This window comes from Zonotrichia leucophrys, chromosome 3 (assembly GCF_028769735.1).
Source record: "Zonotrichia leucophrys gambelii isolate GWCS_2022_RI chromosome 3, RI_Zleu_2.0, whole genome shotgun sequence".
NCBI classification, from domain to species: domain Eukaryota; kingdom Metazoa; phylum Chordata; class Aves; order Passeriformes; family Passerellidae; genus Zonotrichia; species Zonotrichia leucophrys.
In genome coordinates, this window is record NC_088172.1 from 22,701,895 (window position 1) to 22,720,812 (window position 18,918).

The 18,918-nt window shown below is 38.4% G+C and overlaps 1 protein-coding gene across 13 annotated transcripts in view; it reads right to left on the reverse strand.

Moving 5' to 3' along the window:
* Positions 1-18,918, reverse strand: part of DLGAP2 (DLG associated protein 2) — a 453,971-nt gene that overhangs the window by 296,971 nt on the left and 138,082 nt on the right. Inside the window, exon 2 of one of the 13 annotated variants that reach the window (XM_064707622.1) lies at positions 1,187-1,358. The exons of the other annotated variants lie outside the window; for them this stretch is intronic. Coding sequence (XP_064563692.1) covers positions 1,187-1,244 — 58 coding nt within the window. The 5' untranslated portion in view covers positions 1,245-1,358. The remainder of the gene's footprint in view (positions 1-1,186; positions 1,359-18,918) is intronic. 13 annotated transcript variants of the gene reach the window in all.

The following is an 18,918-nucleotide window of genomic DNA, read 5'->3' on the forward strand; positions in this document are numbered from 1 at the left end:
AGAACCTATTTCCATAACATTTTTTAAATCAATAGTGTAAACATGTTGAAAAACAAGACTGGATAAAACCATGAACAACTGAGACATCAGAAGCTTTCAAACACAGTATGACCTCCAGCCTGAGAGGACCAGACACAACAGAAGCTGGATGTGGATCAGACAGGAAGGTGGCAGCATTCACTACAAACCCCATCTCTTGTATTGTTTTTCACTATCAGCTACTGAGAGCTTTTGTCTCTCCCATTTTGGCAGCTGTCTTGCACTTACCCTACACTATTCCCAACCTTCACAAATAAAAATGCTGCAAGTAATCTGGTCTATGTATGCAGCGGGTGCTGAGGGCTACAGGAACATCTGTAGCCTCCCTGCTCTACCCAGCTGGTACAGCTATGCAGAATCTCTTTACACCTGACTCTACTTTTTCCAGATTTCTTCTTCCTTCCTTTCTAAACTTAACTGTGCAAAGTCTTTGGCGCAGCAATACAAGCACAGTCATATTCATCACCAATATTTTTATTCTGTTGCATTTCTAGCAGGCTCTCGGCAGTATAGCAAGCAACATCCCAGTAATAAATGAGCTTTTAAGTGCACCAAGCTTTACTATTCAGCAGCTGGCTTGTGGTCTCTGATCAAAACTTAATGTATACGACCCCTGCATAGGCAGTACACCAAATAGCAATAACAGCAACAACACTAATAAAAATGTAAGACTTTGCTCTGACCTCAAGTTGAGAACACAGGTCAACTATCTTCCTAACTATACCAAAATCTATTACTTCAGGGGCTCTTTTCCTAAGCTACACTAACACACTACTGAAATGCAGCAGGTTAGGTAAGTAGGAGCACAATGCCCATTAGCCTCCATAAACAATTAACTTTTGCAGCTCAGCTCTACAACAAAACAACCTGTCTGCTGCCATGGGATGTTGTTTCACTTCATGTAGGTCATTGGTGAGGTAATAGACAGTTTTACCCAGCAACAGCAGAAAAGTAGCAAAATACCAGCACAACACATCCTTTGATAGGCTTAATAAAAATATAGATCAAGTTCATAGCAGAAGAAATTGAAAAAAAAACAATTACCTCACTTAAATGTATTTCAAATGTTTGCAAAGTATACAGAATTTTACTGCTAAAAATTCCCAACAAAACATACATTCAATGTAAAAAAATGCCTTAAACTTACCTCTTAGTTTACACTGATTTAATATATTTTTTCTTCTACTTTTCAACTTTCCTTGCATCTTGGGAATATAGTGGTTTTCTCCACCCGTTTCCTTCCTCTCACCTCCTCCCCCTCCAATCTGGCCTCCTTTCCTTCCTTGGAGGTTTTTAAGCTTTAATTTGAGAGTGTAAAGCTGAAAAATATTTGATACAATTTTTTTTTTTAATTAGAGAATTGAGCTCCTCACCATGGTTGAAGCATTTCTGGGAACAGCACCAAAAAGCTGGAAGCTACTGCACTGAGTAGCCACAGCTTATCTCTTAAAATCATCACTCATTTATTTTTCCCAGACAACTAATGTTTCAGCATTTTACTTACAGATATGACTGCAGTTTAGGAAACTAGAAATGAGTCCGAGTCTCTTTGTTCAATTTTGGAACGTGAAAACTAGATTCCCAAATTCCAGCGTGGGCCCATCTCCAGCTGGAACAGGAACAAGACTCACCAAGTGGGATTTGACAATGTATGAGCTGAGGCTTAAGTTAGTCACATTTTAAATGAGCTCAGAAGGGTATTGATGATTATATGTTCCAACTGGAGGAGGTAGTTGTCAGTCTGCCTGCAGTGTGCATGTCACCACACCGGGGAAGGGGAAATATTTTAGAGCTTGTGTGGGATTGGGCTTGCTGAATGGAGAGCTTGGGAAGTCTCCTCTCCTATAATTTGGATATTGTTGGGGAAGGGGGGAAAAAGTATAGGTTAGATATAATCTTCAGGAACTCTGTAACTTGCATTCACAGCCAGGGGTGTTGGAGAGACTTGGCATTTCTGTATGCAATTGAGTGAAAGCCTACAGCCTGTTTTAGGTTTCCATTAATTGGCACTAAATTTGCTTTATAGACTCTACATCTATTTTTTTCAATCTTCATTTAGTATGGCTAGAGATTGCTTTCATCTAATAAAGAATATTTTCCTCATATCAAATCTGTGATAATGCTAAATAAATCATATCTTTTGTAAATGCTTACACATTTCAGGTATGTGGATAACAGTAGTCTTGCTCTCCATTCCTTTTCTGTTCATTCATTGCATTTGTCTTTCCTCCTACATGACCCCTGCCTGAACAACAGCAAATTGCTCTTCCAATCCATTTATTTGTGTGAAACTCAGTAATCGCATGTCTAGTCTTTTACACAATCTATCTGCACATTCTTTCAAAGACAGTATTTCCCTTTTAGACATTATACTGACTACAAACTGGACCTTCTACAACCAGAAAATAAAATGTTTTAGTGTAATTGAATGTGTATATTTTTTTGCATTTAGTTAATATGTATTAGGCGTATAAAATCAGTTCTGAACTAGTTTATCACAGATGCATTAGCTTCTCATTTCTCTCAATCAGAATATGATACATAATTCCTTCTGCTCATGTTTCTAACCTCTTAAGTATCGTTTATTTTCTGTTTCCTGCTGTTTACATCATCTGCTGACTTCATTAACATGCTGTTCACTTGCTTTCTTTAATACTATTAATGAAACTGTTAAATAAGGCTGAAACAGAGACTAATCATTATAGCAGCACATCGGACAACTGGAATGTGTCATCAGCCAAGGTTTCTGCAGCAAGGTCTAAAAGTCCATTTGTCAAAATAATTCCTTTTAATTGGTTTCACTAAGTTATTTTTTCAATTGACTGATGTTTAATTGTGGCATTACCAGGAAGCCATTTGTGAAACCTTGGCATAGAAAATCTGACTGCTTATATATTTGCTTTTGTCTAAACCAAATTTACTGGAAAGTTTGTGCTTGCTTCAGAATGGGTTTTGAAGTACTTACTAGAGTTCTCCTTTCTATTTACCTATTCATACTCACTATTTCATATTATAGTTTACCCTTACAGATTTGAGATCCTTGAATTAACTCCATGTGATTGACAAAACAATTAGGTTGCTTTAAGGCTGTGCAGAAGGGTATGTGATAACAAACAAATAATATTAAATAGAAGATAATATTATTTACATAAATAGACACACATAGTGAGAATATATATGAATTCAACACAGACACAAACATTTCCAAATACATTTCCAGCATAACTAAAGGAAGCATGAGAGGTGTCTGTTAAAAATCAAAAAGCATAAACAGAGAAGGAAAAATCTATTTTACCTGCATAGTTACTGGTGACCTGCAAACACACTAACCGAGAATAAATTAGGCTAGAAGTGAGAAGGTAAATAACAACCATGAGGAATGTGAGCCTTCAGATAAATCTCCCAGTACATGTAGCCAAGGAAATGAACATAAAACCTTTAATACAAAGCTGGCTTGGTTCACAGAAGGAGTTGTCAAGTGGTTGCTTGAAAAGGCAGCCAGCCCTGATCTCAGACATGGTGGCCCTATCTGCCTTCCAGCTCTGTGAGCATAACAGTGAATACCAACTATTCTTAACCCCTGACTTTGTCTTTGAAATTACTCATTCACATTTTCTTTGTAAAGTCTGGAATAAATACTCCTCAGTTTTGATGAACCTCAATTGCCTCATGAAATCTAAAATAAGAAAATGCAATTATTAATCTTCATTACTAATAAGACATGAGCTGCTGAATTTTTCAGTCTCAAACTTTTGGCCTCTAAAAAATTAAGTTTTCAGTAAGTACACACAGGGGTAAGCTTCTCAAGCAAGGGCACTCTTGAAGACAGTGGATTCTGGCACTGACTGAGATCTTTGTAAAAAGCTCAAGTTCACTACTCCTGACATACAGCAACTGCATCAGGGTCTGCCTCTCCAGTAGTATCAACACAGACCTGGGGAAAATGGATATAATCTAGATCAAAAGAACATGCCCTTGACATTTTTTCTTCTTTTGGGGACAAAAACCACAGAAATCTCTCATGGCTTAGAAAAGATTGAAAATATTTGAATCCAGAACTATTTTGAATCTGAGAAGTGACAGAGCTGATAAAAAAGGACAATCAGGCATTTTTGTAATCATAGTATTTTAAGTATATAGGTCATTTCATTTTGAAATTTTCAGAAGAGACTTGAGGACATTCAAAAATATCAGCCTATCTTTTTATACAAAAAACCCAGTCTCAATTAAAAAGACTTTCAAAAGATTTGCTCATGGATATGTATTTGATTTCATGGAATGAAGCATTTTTGATCCTCCTAAGAGCATTCTCCTCTAAGTTTTTAACTCTTATCAGTGGAAGAAGGAGCTTTGGTGAAAGTTATTTAACCTTTATAGTGCATTATTTACATAGACTACTTCAAGAAAACTAACAGGGCTGTTACTCTAGGTACAATCTTTTTTATTTGGCTGAATAGTTCTTGGCCTTTTCAAAGCACATGACTCATTGTTTTCATCAGCCTATGATCATAATGATACAAAGAAAAGTCACAGTAATTATAGAGCAGTCTTCATAAGAGCTATATTTAATAAGCTATGCTCATCCCTGTTCCAACTCCACTGGCTTCTGTCAAAAGCAAGGATATATTTAACTGTTATGTGCTAGCTGGCATAGCTACAATTATTATCCTTGAGAAAGCAGTAATGCTCTGGCCCTTCTAGAGGTTAAACCTTATTTTCTGTCTGTTAACAACAGTTGAAATAAATTGAGAGTGCAGTAAATGTTCATAGACTTCAAACAAAGCATTCTTTCTGACATCATGTCTATAAAAGGCTTAATTGTGTTTTTACCTTTTCAGTTTGACAAAAAAAGGAATGATGAAAGGTGAACATAGCTATATCTGTACATATGCATGTATTAGCATAAATACAAACATATTGGCAAGAAATATTAGAATTGTATCATCAAAACCCTTTATTTTTCACTGGATTATTAGCTGTTTAAGCACAATTAGTGACTACTATTAACTTCAGAAGTCTTTAAAAAATGGAGAAAACCCAACTCTTTATCTAGAGGAGATCACAATGAACATATGAAACAGCAGGAGGATACAGTCTGCTGAGTAGCACAAAGAAAAAATAAGAAAAAAGTTGCTCAGGATACATCTTAGCACACAAACTGAGCATCAGATGTAATCTGTTGCCATCACCAGGTGGTTTACATAAACATTTATCTATTATGAGGCCTCTGCAAATGCTATTTTGAATTGTTACTGGAAATTTATTACAGCATAATAGGAGATGATAATAATAATAATATAAAAAAATAAACTCAGGGCACCAGCACCAGCCTGGTTCTGTTTTACCTCTTCAATTTAACCAGGGGAAAGTAATTCAGACTACCTTGAAGGAGGAAAAGGTATATAATTGACTTCAAAGAGCTCACTAACAGTAGCATACAACTTCTGGCATCATTTCAGTCTCACTAGTTCTTGATAATTAAAATACTGTTTACTTCACAGTACATTTTTAATTAATAAACAAAATCATTAACATAGCTTCTTTCTTTGTCTGTTTGCTAGCACGTTTCTGCCACAGAAGTGTTTACTTCCTGCTGCCCTGAAGAGGAGTCCTTGTGCTCACAACACAGGAACAATATGGCTCAGAAAATCAGATCTACAGAACCATCCTGAAATAACTGGTCATTCAGGATGGGAGGAATGAGGAGTGAAATTTCACATACAAATTATGGGGGGGGGGAGGGGCAAACAAAAATATAAGATAATAATAACAGAATTCATTAATATCTGGTAATATTAATAGAATTCAAAGAACCAAACATATTTCATGTTCATTCCAGAACTCCACACATCCTTCCTATTCTTAAAAAGCATGAAGTATAAAATCCTTCCATTTCATCTACTGCATACAAGATATCTATCTTCCCACACTGCCATCCAATACAGCTCAGAATTCTGGTCTTATAAGCCTCAATATAAAATGTGCTGCTCTCTAAATTAAAACTTTGAAAGCATATATTGTGTTTATAGGCTGGCTCACAGTCACAGGGATCATATATGCCTGTGAATGTATATGAGTGCATGAGACAAGACGACTGAACCTATTGATTAATTTCTAATTAAAAGAGAAGGCAGTGAAACACTGGGAAAATTCTGAAGCAACCTTGTATTGTGATATGCAGAAGAATGCAAGCTGCAGTTCATTGGTGTCTCCATAGAAACAAGACATATTGGGGGGTGTAAGACACTGTCAGAGGACTAAAAAAATTCAGCTTCAGCAGAAAACAGAAAAGCACCTGAGGGATTTTTTTTTTAACCAGGAAAACAAAAATTAATTATTCATTTCCTATATGGGAAGCATCCATTTTTAGATGAGTTACTTAACATGCATCAGGATTAATTTATGGAGTGGCTAATCCTATGATTTTCTAATCCATAAAATCTGTAGAAAATGCATCGTTACACTTCTAAGTATAATGCCAAAGAGGAATATAAGTAGGCTCTCAATGAATAATTGAAAGGTCTATTCAATGTGCTGTTAATTTTTGGTAACATTTTCGCACTTACTTTAGACAGTGCTTATGCATTCACATGAATATTGGCTTATAAGCAGAACCCCTTTTTGGCTTGTGCAAAAGGTGTCCCCAGGAGAATTAAAGGCAGTGGGGAGACATTACTTCAAGAACTGTGCTGTAAACCTGCTCAGCATCCCTCCTACTTCAGAGGAACAGAGACTCAAAGTGTGCAGCTGCAGCAACTATTTTTAAGAAGTTGAACCCACACACAGGATGGATTAAAAAAGGCTCATCTCCATATGCTAAACCTGAAACTATAGGCAGAGATTTTTTCCTATGTGACCAAGGGACCTATGCCAGCTGGTAGCTTTGTAGGCTGGGCTACTGTTCCTTGGTTTTATGCCCTGAACAGGCTATTGAAGCCTTGGGGACAGACCTCCCACCTCAGAACCAACCCCAAGCCCCCTCAGCTCTTTTCCTAGAGATATATATTCTTTATTGGTAGAGGTCCCCAGTACTGAAGGTACCTCTAACCTCCTTTTCTACTGAAACAAAAAAGCTGTGGAAATTATCAGTTTCCTTATCAAGCTGTTTCTGCTCCATTTCCTCAGAAGAGAGGAAAGCTTGTCATGCTGCCTTCAAGGCCTGGGGTACAGAGGAAGCACTTTTGCTACACAAGGGAACTGAAGTTCAGAATTGCCATTAATTCTTGACTGGAGGTCCCCGCAGCATTAGGAGTCTCTCTTAAGCCTATGTTAAGACAATGCATGTTAGATATGAAAAGAGAAAAGGTCCTTCAAGAATAACCAGGTGAGATGGTGTACCATGATATCATGATGAGGATCCAGCCCCTTGAAAACAACTAACCACTTTAAGGAAGATGAGGACTAAGGAAATGAATAACTATGAGGCTTCCCTGCTGCAAACAAGACTTGAGGATTCTAAAAAGCTGTCTCAATGTGGAAAGGAAAAAAAAAGGTTAAAGTGAAAACAGCTATTTAGGGCCTTTTTAGTGTGCCTTTTATGTGTGTCACACATAACCAAGTTCTGTACAAAGCACCCATGCTAGTAAAAACCAGAGGTCTCACTGAAGACTAAGTATTATGCATATTTTTTATCAGGTATGATCCTCCTAATAAATATTCAGGTACTAGAGCTCTGCCAGAGGATGCAGACTCACTCTCCTAGCTCTCTACCGACTTGCATCAAGATGCATCTAAGATCAGAGAGAATCCTTCAATTAACAAAGCATGGCATCTTGCAGTCAATTTTCAAAATTAACACAAAATAGAATGGCACTATGAGTGAATATGGCATGTTTATGTCCAGCTGTGCTTTTTAGTATATGTGAAAAGATAGAAATTCAGAAAAACGTGAGCTGATATGCACTCATTTACACTACAGTTTCTCCAATCAGTGCACCAGAGCTGAAAGCAGTGAACTTGCAGGAAATCACCTATCTTTCACAAATGCAAAGTAGTGCCTGCATAGAAAAAGTTAAAATTAATGGGTACACATGCAAGAAGAAATTATTTAAAAAGAGGTGCAGAAGATGATGAAAGATAGCTGATATAGCTATTGTTTTTTCAAGGAGCATAGGAATTAAAAAGATAGAATTATTTTTGATCTTATGAAGACTGTAATGCCCCTGTAATTGAATTATGGACTTTGGATAAACAGTAATACTATCCCATACCTTTGCTTTTATGTGCCATTCTTGTCCACATCATCAGTCTTAGGTGATATTAAGGCCATTTCTCACACAAGAAAAATCTACTCTAGGAATAAGAGATACCAAAAAAACCATGTTTTTCCGAAGGAAATAATATTAGGTTGCTCTTTAGGGAATCTCTTAAACTCTTCTATGTTGCACCTAAAGGAAAAAAGAGTTGTGTAATCTCAAGTAGTCTGCTTTCGCATCCTTCACTGCAATCTCGGCTCGGGTCTCTGAATCCTTACAGACACTGACGTCAAATGAGGAAAGGATGCAATAGTTTGAAGTCTCTTTTCCCCTTTCCTGTGCACCCTCTCCATTTCCCAAAGAAGCAAATGAGAAAGGGAAATCACTGACATTTTTCACTATTGTGCTAGTTATTAATAAAAGTCAGACTGAAGGGACAATGAGAAGTAACACTCAGAAAGGAAGGGTGCTCAACAACACCTGATACACAGCTGCTGATGTATACATCATGATCATATATTACCACAAGTTCAGATTAAATTAGATGGAATGGTGTCAACATATTTCAGGAGAAAATTAGCTATAGCTTATAGAATAAAGCCTTTATTATCTGTCAAGCCTACTTGACATTTATTTTTACAAATTATGATACTTTATAGGAGGCTGTGCAAACACTGACCATTTTTTATAGGTGATATTAGATCTAAAGCACATACCAGCATCATGCAGGGATGGAACTTCAGCATGGTTTTGACATTAGTAATAGATACTGAGGTTGCAGTAATGGCTCTTACAAGTTCTTTGGTCCCAGGAGTGTGTTACACATATTGCAGTGGGGTCACAGATGGATGTTCCTAATTGCAGTTCCAGGAACAGTGAGATCAAAGATCTCTGCCAGATCTTCTGTCCCCATAATGCACACAGACCCAAATTTTCCAGAGATTCAATTTATCTGGGTAGCCAAGGCTGCCTGAGTCAGCACAGGATATATGAAGTTTTAGGGCAATTACTAGAGAAAAACATACTGGCCATGCTGGCTGTCATAGAATTTTGTCACACACAGTTATCAGATGTGGAGACAAAAATCAGGAATAACTGTTATGAAAGACTGAAGACTACTGCAGTGTCCATCATTCAGGTCAGTGGTTATGGCTGTAGTGCAGGACTGGTGAGTAATGTGTTTAATTTCATACTTTGCCAAAGGCTTCTTTGGGAACATAGAGGAACTGACAGAGTCTCTGCTTAATTCTCAAAATAAGGATAAAAATCTTTCCTCACTTCAGAGATGTGCTCAGATGACTGAGGCAGGTTGCTGTAGTGTGCAACAGGTTCACATTACTTTGCTTTTATATGTGTGTATACATATAAACATATATGTGCATATATTTTATTCAATGAATGACATAAAGGACAGTAAATATAGATAAACATTGCAAATTCACTTGCTTTCCTAAAATTTGCAGGTAAAGCACGTTACTTAGAAGAAGAAAGGATTTTGTAAATAAAAAAGTTTTATTATCTATTTTTTTAATCCATCCAAGACAACCTAGTGCAATATTCTTCCCTTAGTTATTTTACACTTTGGCATATACAATATTCATTGTGGGCATATTTGAGTGAGGTTTTTTTGGGTTTTGAACATTACATATATGCAATGCAAGTTCCTTTAAACAACTTTCCTGCTTTCCATAATTAAAATAAAATAAGGCAGAAAAGGAACATGTTAATTTTCCTGCCAGAGCTGCATTTATCCCAAAGCACTTTGAGCAAGGCACAGCAATGCACAATATGTTGCACAGTAATTCTGCCTGAGTAAAGCTCCTGATATTAAAGAATAACCATGCATCCAAGAGACAGTCAGCCTAAGGCACAGACAGATTGACACAGCGTGGTGCAACATTTTTGTCCAGAATCTGGAAGTGCCTGCTTGTGAAACTTTGGCAAGAGTAAGTCTGCACCATATGCATCTCCTTGTAAGTTTAATTGTCTGTATGCAAGCTATTAGTCTACCTTCAGGAGTTACTTTTCTTAACGTCTTCTTCCTTCATTGCAGTATTATGGCTAAATGAATATTGTAATGTCAAATAAATAAAAGACAACCCATGGTAGTTTGAGGCTTTTGACCAAGCCTGAAGCCAGAGCTAATGAATAAGAATAATCAATCAATCAGTAAGTGTTTGGTTCTAAATCAGTATTGGTATTTAAGCAGAATTGCTTCAGGCAAATGTTCCTTTAGCGTGCACCACAGCTCTCCAACATCTTCATCTCCTGCCATCGCTGCATCTTAGTGCAGACCTCATTCACTTGTATTCCTCATTGCTGTCTCTTCACATTAGTAAATATTGGAGCTATGCTTGATGAAAGAGATATTTTAAGAGATATTTTAAAAAACCTACTAAAGAGTATGTAAGAGATATTTAAAAAAATCTACTAAAAAGTTGCATTAAAAAACAGTGGTCAGTCCCACTGAAACGGCCTGAGAGATCTGCAGCAAAATCCAAGATTTCTTTGAATTTAAATGCTGATTATCTAGTTAGTAGCAATAATCAAAAAAGCCTTATGTAGATAAATGAAGATACCTACAAAGAAAAGACATTTACTGAAAATAGGCACAAATGTATTTTACATTTCCACCTTGCATCTCAGAGCCACATTCACAGATAATAAATCACTGTGAATAGCATGGTGGTGGGTTCTTTAGAAGGCATATCTGCATGCCTGCTAAAAAGGATGAGCACTCCATACTGTGTCCTGTGTCAGTCTACTCAGATAATTTAACTGTATGACAAATTGCATAGACTATACATATCACTTGCACGTATTTTCTACATTATTGTCATCAGGATAGTCCCAAGATAACAGAAGTGCTTGGGGTTTTTGTGTGTGTCTATTACAGCTTTGTGTGGTATTATAGTTTTCTTGGATATTTACTTTAGACTTGGTTTTATAAAAACCCTCATTTAAACAAGCTCACTGTTCATTCTCATGCCTATGAGGCTACACGAGGCTACAAGTACACTTTTGTGGACTTATACTGGTGTCACTGCCAGAAGACATCTGCAAAACATGCACCTGCACGGTTCAACCATTGCCATGGGACATCTTTGAAGATGCGAGGCCACATGCTCTCTGTAGATGCACTGCACAGGAAGGAATTCAGCATTGCTATCAAGTTGAAGTCAAAATGACATGGAATGTAATCTACACCAATATGAAGAGTAGCAATCTACATCCAAGAACATGGTCAAACCTCCACTTGCAAAGGAGCTGTGCTGCCTGGTGCTCCCTTCCAAGGGGAGCTCCTGGAGGACGAGATGCTGTGCAGTGCAGTGCAGTGCAGGCAGTCACACCAGCTCTCTGCCAGCGAGGCATTTCTGAATATTGGCTGATAAGCAGAACCTGAGAGGTGCTCCCCTTGAGCAGCAGGGGCTGGGCCCCTCTCTCAGCACTAAGGGAAGAATCCCATCCCCTCCTGGTGGGCTGAGCTCAGGGCACAGAGACACTCAGGCTGCTCTGCTGCCCGTTTGCTCTGATTGCTGCTGTGCTGCATGCTGTACAACCTCTCATGGGCTGGACCATATCAAAGATGGACAAAAAGAAGGCATGAATCTTATTGCTTGTTCAAATATATTTTACCCCACATTTAAATGGTTTTGAAATAGTTGATCCACACTGTCAAACTGGAGGAGTTTTCTCTAAAATAATACTTCAAAAAGCATTTACATTAATAGAAATACTATGAAATTTATCAGAATATAGTTATTTTGGAATACTTCACAAGAAACTGAGTTTCTTCCCGTGGAAATTTTCATTGACACTTTTAAAAATAAGTGTAATGCAGTCTCCAAAAGAGACAGAATACAATAGATTAGGTTTTAAAGAGAAGAAATTTGGGACAACTTTTAAATTTCAGACCAAGGTGTCATTTTTTTATGTCTGCCCTACATTCCATCCTCCTCATGAGAAAAGGCAGGATGTCTCTGTCCAAAATCTTACATTATTTAATTTTCTGGTGGTTCCTCTACTCACCCTATCTGTTCTCCATTCATATAAGCCAGGGCTTTTTACATTGCTGCTCCATACATCATCAGATAAATTACAAACTTTCTGTTTTAAACATTCCAAAGAAAAAAGCACCGTACAGGCTGTGGGTGCCCAGCCCCAGCAGCAGCAGCAGCTCCGTGAGGGGAGGCTGGGGCTGCCCCAGCCGGACACAGCCGGTTCCAGCCAGACACAGCCAGACACAGCCGGACACAGCCGATTCCAGCCAGACACAGCTGGTTCCAGCCAGATAGAGCCAGTTCCAGCTGGGCCGGACACAGCCAGTTCCAGCCAGACACAGCCAGACACAGCTGGCTCCAGCTGGACACAGCCGGACACAGCCAGACACAGCCAGACACAGCTGGACACAGCCGTTTCAAGCCGGATCCAACTGCCCACCTCAGGCTGTGCCTCAGAGATGGTGTGTGTAAGGAGGGGCAAAAATGCTGGTGGGGAAAAGGTCTGTGAGCTAGAACTTCAAAAAACCCCAAACCAACCGTGTGGGCATGAAGGTGAGAGCAGAGAGGAGGAGGGGCCCAGGCACCAAGGCAGGAATTGCCCAGCAGGCCGTGGAGAGGACTGTGATGGAGCAGCCACAGTGCAGCCTGTGAAGGCCCCACATGTAGGCAAGCTGGTCATGAAGGACCCATGGAAGGACACATCAGGAAAGATGTGTGTTGAGGAGAGGCAGAGAGGAGTTTTTATGGATGTACTCCTACCCCTATTCCCCATAGCCTTGCGTGGCAGAGGCCAAGGAGTCAGGTATAAAGGAATAAAGTTAAGCCTGGGAAGAAGGAGAGGCCAGGAGAAAGGAGTTATTTTAATTTTTCATTGCTTCTCACTATCCAAACTTATTTTAAATTGGCAATACAGTGAGTTGATTTCAGCAGGCTGAGTCTGTTTTGCCCATGATGGCAATTGGTAAGTGGTAATTGGTAAATTCCCTGTTTTATCTCATGCCATAAACTATTTCCTACCTCATCCTGCTGAAGGAACAGAATGAGAGGTGGCTGGGTGTGGTCTGGAAGTTGACCAAGGTCAACCCAGCCCAAGGACTGAAATCAGAAATACACACTTTTTCCAGAAATTAAATCATCACATCAGATACTTTGTTAATGAAATAAAAAGCACTGCCTTGAGTCAATACAGAAATAAATCACAGCTGTAAAGGTTTGTATTTATGGCTAACATTAGAGGTTGACAGATGAATATTTAGCAGTTTTTTATAGCAACAATATTCCAAAAAATTATTAAACAGCTCAGTGCTGCTCCTTTCTCTTGCTGCAGGCTGAAAACAGGGAAAGCCTTCATCTGCTTGAGGTTATCTAGCAAAATTTCCATGCCACATATAGAAATGGATTCCAACATTTTGCACAGCCAACTTATTTCAGTGTTGTAAGAGACATGTTTAACCCCTGCCGTATATCAGTGGCAAGTGAAAGAAGGACTCCATGAGAAGAGCACATGGCAAACAGGTCATTTAATGTGAATAAGCAATCTTGTTCAAGCTAACTCAGGGAAATCAAATAAACTCTCCAGACTAAGGTTTAGTTACAGAGATGTAAACTTGGAATAATTTAAACAAGTACCTTAGCGGTTCAAAAGATGGTCTGCTTCATATAAATGCCAAATCACTAATTCCTTCAACAGACCAGACCTCCTATTCCATGAGATGATATACAAACATGTTCTTATTAATCCACATGAATCAACACTGTCTTGCTGAAAATAAGGATCTTTGAACTCTCAGTTCAGATTTATGCTAAGTTCTTGGGAAAGGAGCTTACTCTTTTTTTCCTTCCTCAAAAGCATATGTTGCTTATATCTTGCTACCACATTAGACCTGTCTTTTAATATAGTAAGCTCTTTGTTTAATGTTGCCATTACTAGTGAAACACCACTTGTTGTTTTATTCTTGTTCTAACAGAGAAAAGAAAGCTATAAGTCCTCCAGCTGATACAAGATTGTTATAATTTTGATTTTCCCAGGTTTCTTTTGATGCATAAAATATGTGAGGAAAACCAAGTCAGCTTTGGAGAATATATTTTAAAACTTTCACTGAGCATTCTCATTAATGTGTGGAGGCTGGTTTTGAACTTTTGAAAAAAAGCTAACAGGTTCTCTTGGCATCTCAATTTACTCCATAGCCTCATGAATATAAATTTAATTGATACTTCTCAGCAGTCAGTAGGAGCTAAGGTTTAATTTTAACGGCAATGGGTTGAGTAGAAAGAACCATGTTTATGTCTTTGAGGTGGACATCAGGGTAAATTTACATCCAGTTTTGTCTACTAGTAAGTTTCCCATTGATTTGAATGAGAGGACCTATACACTTTTGCTAAAAACAAAATCACACAAACTTAATTTTGAAACCAGCCTGTACAGTACTCAGTTGAATGTCTGAGTCTATTGATTTTGTAGGTTTAGGAAATGTTTTAGATCCCTACTTCCCTTTACTTGGGCACATTGTTATTTTATTCCTCTCTTATCCTATACACCTTCTCTGTAAAAGTGCCCTTCATTTAAAGGGGACAGCTGCTTGCACAGTAATCACACTGTCCCATCCTGTGTTGGAAACTGTAGATCAGAATCCTGTTCTCAATTGTTATTTTTCTGTTCATGACACATCACAGCTGTGTGAATAAGACCACTTAAATTTAAGGATAAAAACATTAATTTAAATTATTTTATATGGAAGAATCTCTATTATTCAATATACAATATGGCCTTGATCTGTTCACAGATTTCAATGTGTCTGAAAAAATTTCAATCATATCAGCGCTGTCTGCCTTCCCATGGAGCAGGGGCACAGGTGCCATACACACAGGACTAGAAACTCTGCAGTCCTCCAGCCTGAAATTCTGTTAAAATCTCATCTTTTCATAACCAACTGACTACCCCTAATTGGATTCTTAATGGCACACTGCCTGGAAATTCAAATGTGGCCTATCTTGATTTCAGAGTAACCCATTTGAACACAGACAGTTAAAGTGACTTGTTAAGACCATTTAACATGAGTGAATACTCTAGAAAGCAAAAAATTATATTACTTCACCCTTAGGGGTTAGGGAGAAAAGGATTCATATTGTATTCATAAAACCGGCACCGTTAAAGGAAAAAGACATAGCAGTTGATCGGCTCATATTGAGCTGTTAATAGAATTCAGAACTGAAATCAGTAAAACAGAAATTGTGCCATTACATTAGCTTTAAAACAAAATCTTTTGAAATGCATTTTAAATATTTGAGTTATTTTCCAGGGCTGCGTGCTACTTGGGCATTAGGATTTGTCCTCTTTTTCTCTCATGCAAATATAGTATAGCATATGCAGGCTAGCTGGCTTTCAAAAGCTTCAAAACAAAAATGAAATTAAGTGTAGAATGTGTTAAAGAGTTGCACTTTCAAGAACTTCCTTACAATAGTCTGAAGCCAAATCTCACCAGCTGCAGTGTGTGTCTTCAGTATATTTTCAATTTCAAAACCTTAAATTTTGGAAGCTAATGCAAATCTGCATTCTTTATTAGGTCTTTAAGTCTGCCCACACTTGACTACTGCTGTAATTTTATGTTTTAAATCTAAAGAAGTGGAAAAAACAGTTGAAGATGAGTTTTAAAAGTGGGCATATTAGTGGCCAGGTTCCCTAAGTGCCTTCCCTGATTTCTGCATGCAGTCATTTTCACCGGACTTCTTCAGAGTCTCAGCATACTGACAGAAGAGAATCAATGGAAATGTCTGCCCTTCTGTGAGGATGATTTCCCCTTCCTTACCATAGAAAGAAACATATATGAACACCACCAGATGTAATTTCCATCCATTTTGTCAGTCATGCTCCCCAAATATATGAAAGGGGCAGCTTCTGCACTTTTATCTAAAAGAACACAGCCTCCTGCTACCTGGAAAAGTATTGCCAACCATGCTTTCCAGAGGAATGACTTATAAGGAAACTATATGACCTATTAACAACCAAAACCATTTTCAGCATCTTCACCCTTCACTGAGGTGCCTGAAACACTTGTCCTGCTCTTTTTTTCCCGAAGTAACTGTGTAATTTATCATTTTATTATCACTGCTAATAGCATGATCACATAAGTGAAATAAAAATATCTGAATCAAAGGGATTCATCTAGAAAAAAAAGTCAAAATTAGTTTTACTACTTTTCTGAAAAAAAGCATGTATTGTTCCTCTAGGGGTCTGGCTTGCAAAACAGTGGCTTTGCATGAAACAATGAAGACTGAAGTATTTATAAGCCAGCTAAATTTCAGCCCTGAGTGAGAGTTTGGGAGATGCTGTTAATTGTTCATATATAAATTAAGAGCGGAAATTTTAGAATTATAAGTCAACAGTTTTATTAACTTCATAATCCCACCACTATACAATCATTATTAGCACAAAATCCATCTTTTGCTGATTTTATTATTTAAAATGTACTCAGTCATTGAAAAGGCTTCACTGAGAATTGTGTACCCACATTTAAATGAGTTAGAACCAGAACTGGGACCTGACTATGTCTGTCACTAGAGCTCCAATCTTGGGCACTGATTGTAGTCAGTGTGTGGCCATGGAGCGGGACAATGAGCTGAGTGAGGAAAGGCACCAGGAGGTCTTTAGGGTCCTCCCTGGCTCTTGTGGCCTGTGCTCTCTGGCACTATCTCAGGGGGGCACACACTGCTTTTTCTGGCTCTCTTACTGGAAGAGTGTGTATGTGTGTGTCTGTGCATGTGTGTGTACCTGTGTACATGAATGCACACAAACGTGACATGAATTCACACAAACGCCTGTTCCTGCTCACACATTACAGCATTCCGGGTGAGAACAGGTATAGAAGATACGAGATCCTAGGAGAACAAGAAAAATCAGAACTGAATCTCAAGATTGCATTGTTATGAATATATATCTGTTCTTGCTTACTGAAGCATAAATGCATCCATAAAGCTCCATGCTCAGATCAGACACAAGAGGTTTAATTCAAAGCAGTAAGTGTCTAGATAGGAAATCTAGGGAATTCTGTCTGGGATGCATGGGACTGATTAGAAGCAGGCACCAACAGCACAACAGGCACATAAGGGATCCATCAAAGTAGTACTACAACCAGCTTCAAGGGACACCAAACACTAAAGGCTGCGTTGCCATGCACAATCTCAGAGAATGGAGTTTCCCAGGTTAGAAAGCATTTCAAGCTCATACTTGTTTTCATCCAGAATGGACCCAAAATTTAGACCAAGAAAGCCAAAAAAGGCTTTTCAATATTTCTTTGGATGTAGATCGGATTTAAGATGTTCTTTTTGGAAGTTAGTCTTACTCCTAGTTCCAGATTTTTTTCGTAGATCAATCTAGCTATCATCTGGTGTGCTTTAAAACAGAACTGCATGCACACAGGAAAAAAAAAAAGAATATAATTTATAAAAAGCCTTGTTCAGCTTGTCTCTGCATGTTTTGGAAAAAGAATGTCTTGTTAAAGCCATGGTTTGGAGTGTGGCCACAGAAAAAGCCAAGTCAGCACAACCAGGCACACTTTGGGCACAGAGGGGGAAGGAACAAGTGTCTGTGGCAGGATGTGAACCTCTTCAGATGAATTGGCTGAAGGGATAATGAAATGGTACCACAACCTCAATATGTGGCAGTATGGTTAAAATATGGAGAGATAAATGCTTAGACAGCACTTCAGAGCAATAGCCTAAATTAATTGTCTAATTGTAAGGTATAATTTAAGCTTTAACTAAGTCTATGAAAATGTATGCAGACTACACATTTATGAGAAAGATTCCATTGACTACATATAATCAATAAAATCAAGATTCCCTATGAGATTCAGCTACTTAGACTGCCAATCTTTATGACACTACAGTATTATTCCTCTTGGTTTAAGATGTTTTTTCCTTTCAGCTTCTATTATGGCTGCACAAATGGGAAGACGCCAAATGATTGCACTGAGGAAACAGTGAGGCTGAATAGATATAAAATGCTGTCAAACACACAGGTTGAACAGAAAAAATATGCTTTTAATTTCTTTAGTTCTTGCCTGTTACTTCTAGCAGTAGGACAGAGGGAAGGGATGCAAAAATAGTTGTCCTGATGACAACACCCCACTTGATAAAACCCCAACCATTGATAAAATTTATAGGACCAAAATGGCTTGAAAAAAAAAAAAGATTAAAACCTCATTTCTGCAGAAATATACAGAACAGCTCCTGAGTTCTGTGCCCTCTCCTAACCATGCAGGTGATGTGAATGGTGAGGGGTATGAGGTCTTAGGGGAATTTAACCCAGTCATTTTCTCTAGGAGAGCCAGCACAAAGAGAAGCATTCTAAGAATAAGTACCTCTTAGGTGCCTGATAGATTAAAAACAAGAACATCTGAACTAGGCCCACTCTTTAAAGCAATGCCAAACTCACTTCCCCCTCCAACCCCGCAGCAACATTTCTGTAGGAGATGAAGTACCTCCATTTGGGTTCCTTGTCATCACATAGAGAGGAGCAGCCACAGTGAGGGAGTGTGACTGTGACTGCGTGCTGAAGCAACATCTGATCACCAACACCTGCTTTCCTTTCAGATCCTGCCATTTCAGGTGCAGGGCCCCAGAGGGGTCTTGGCAGCAGGTGCTACCTGGTGCTACATGCAGGCAGGCAGCACAACCTGGGGCAC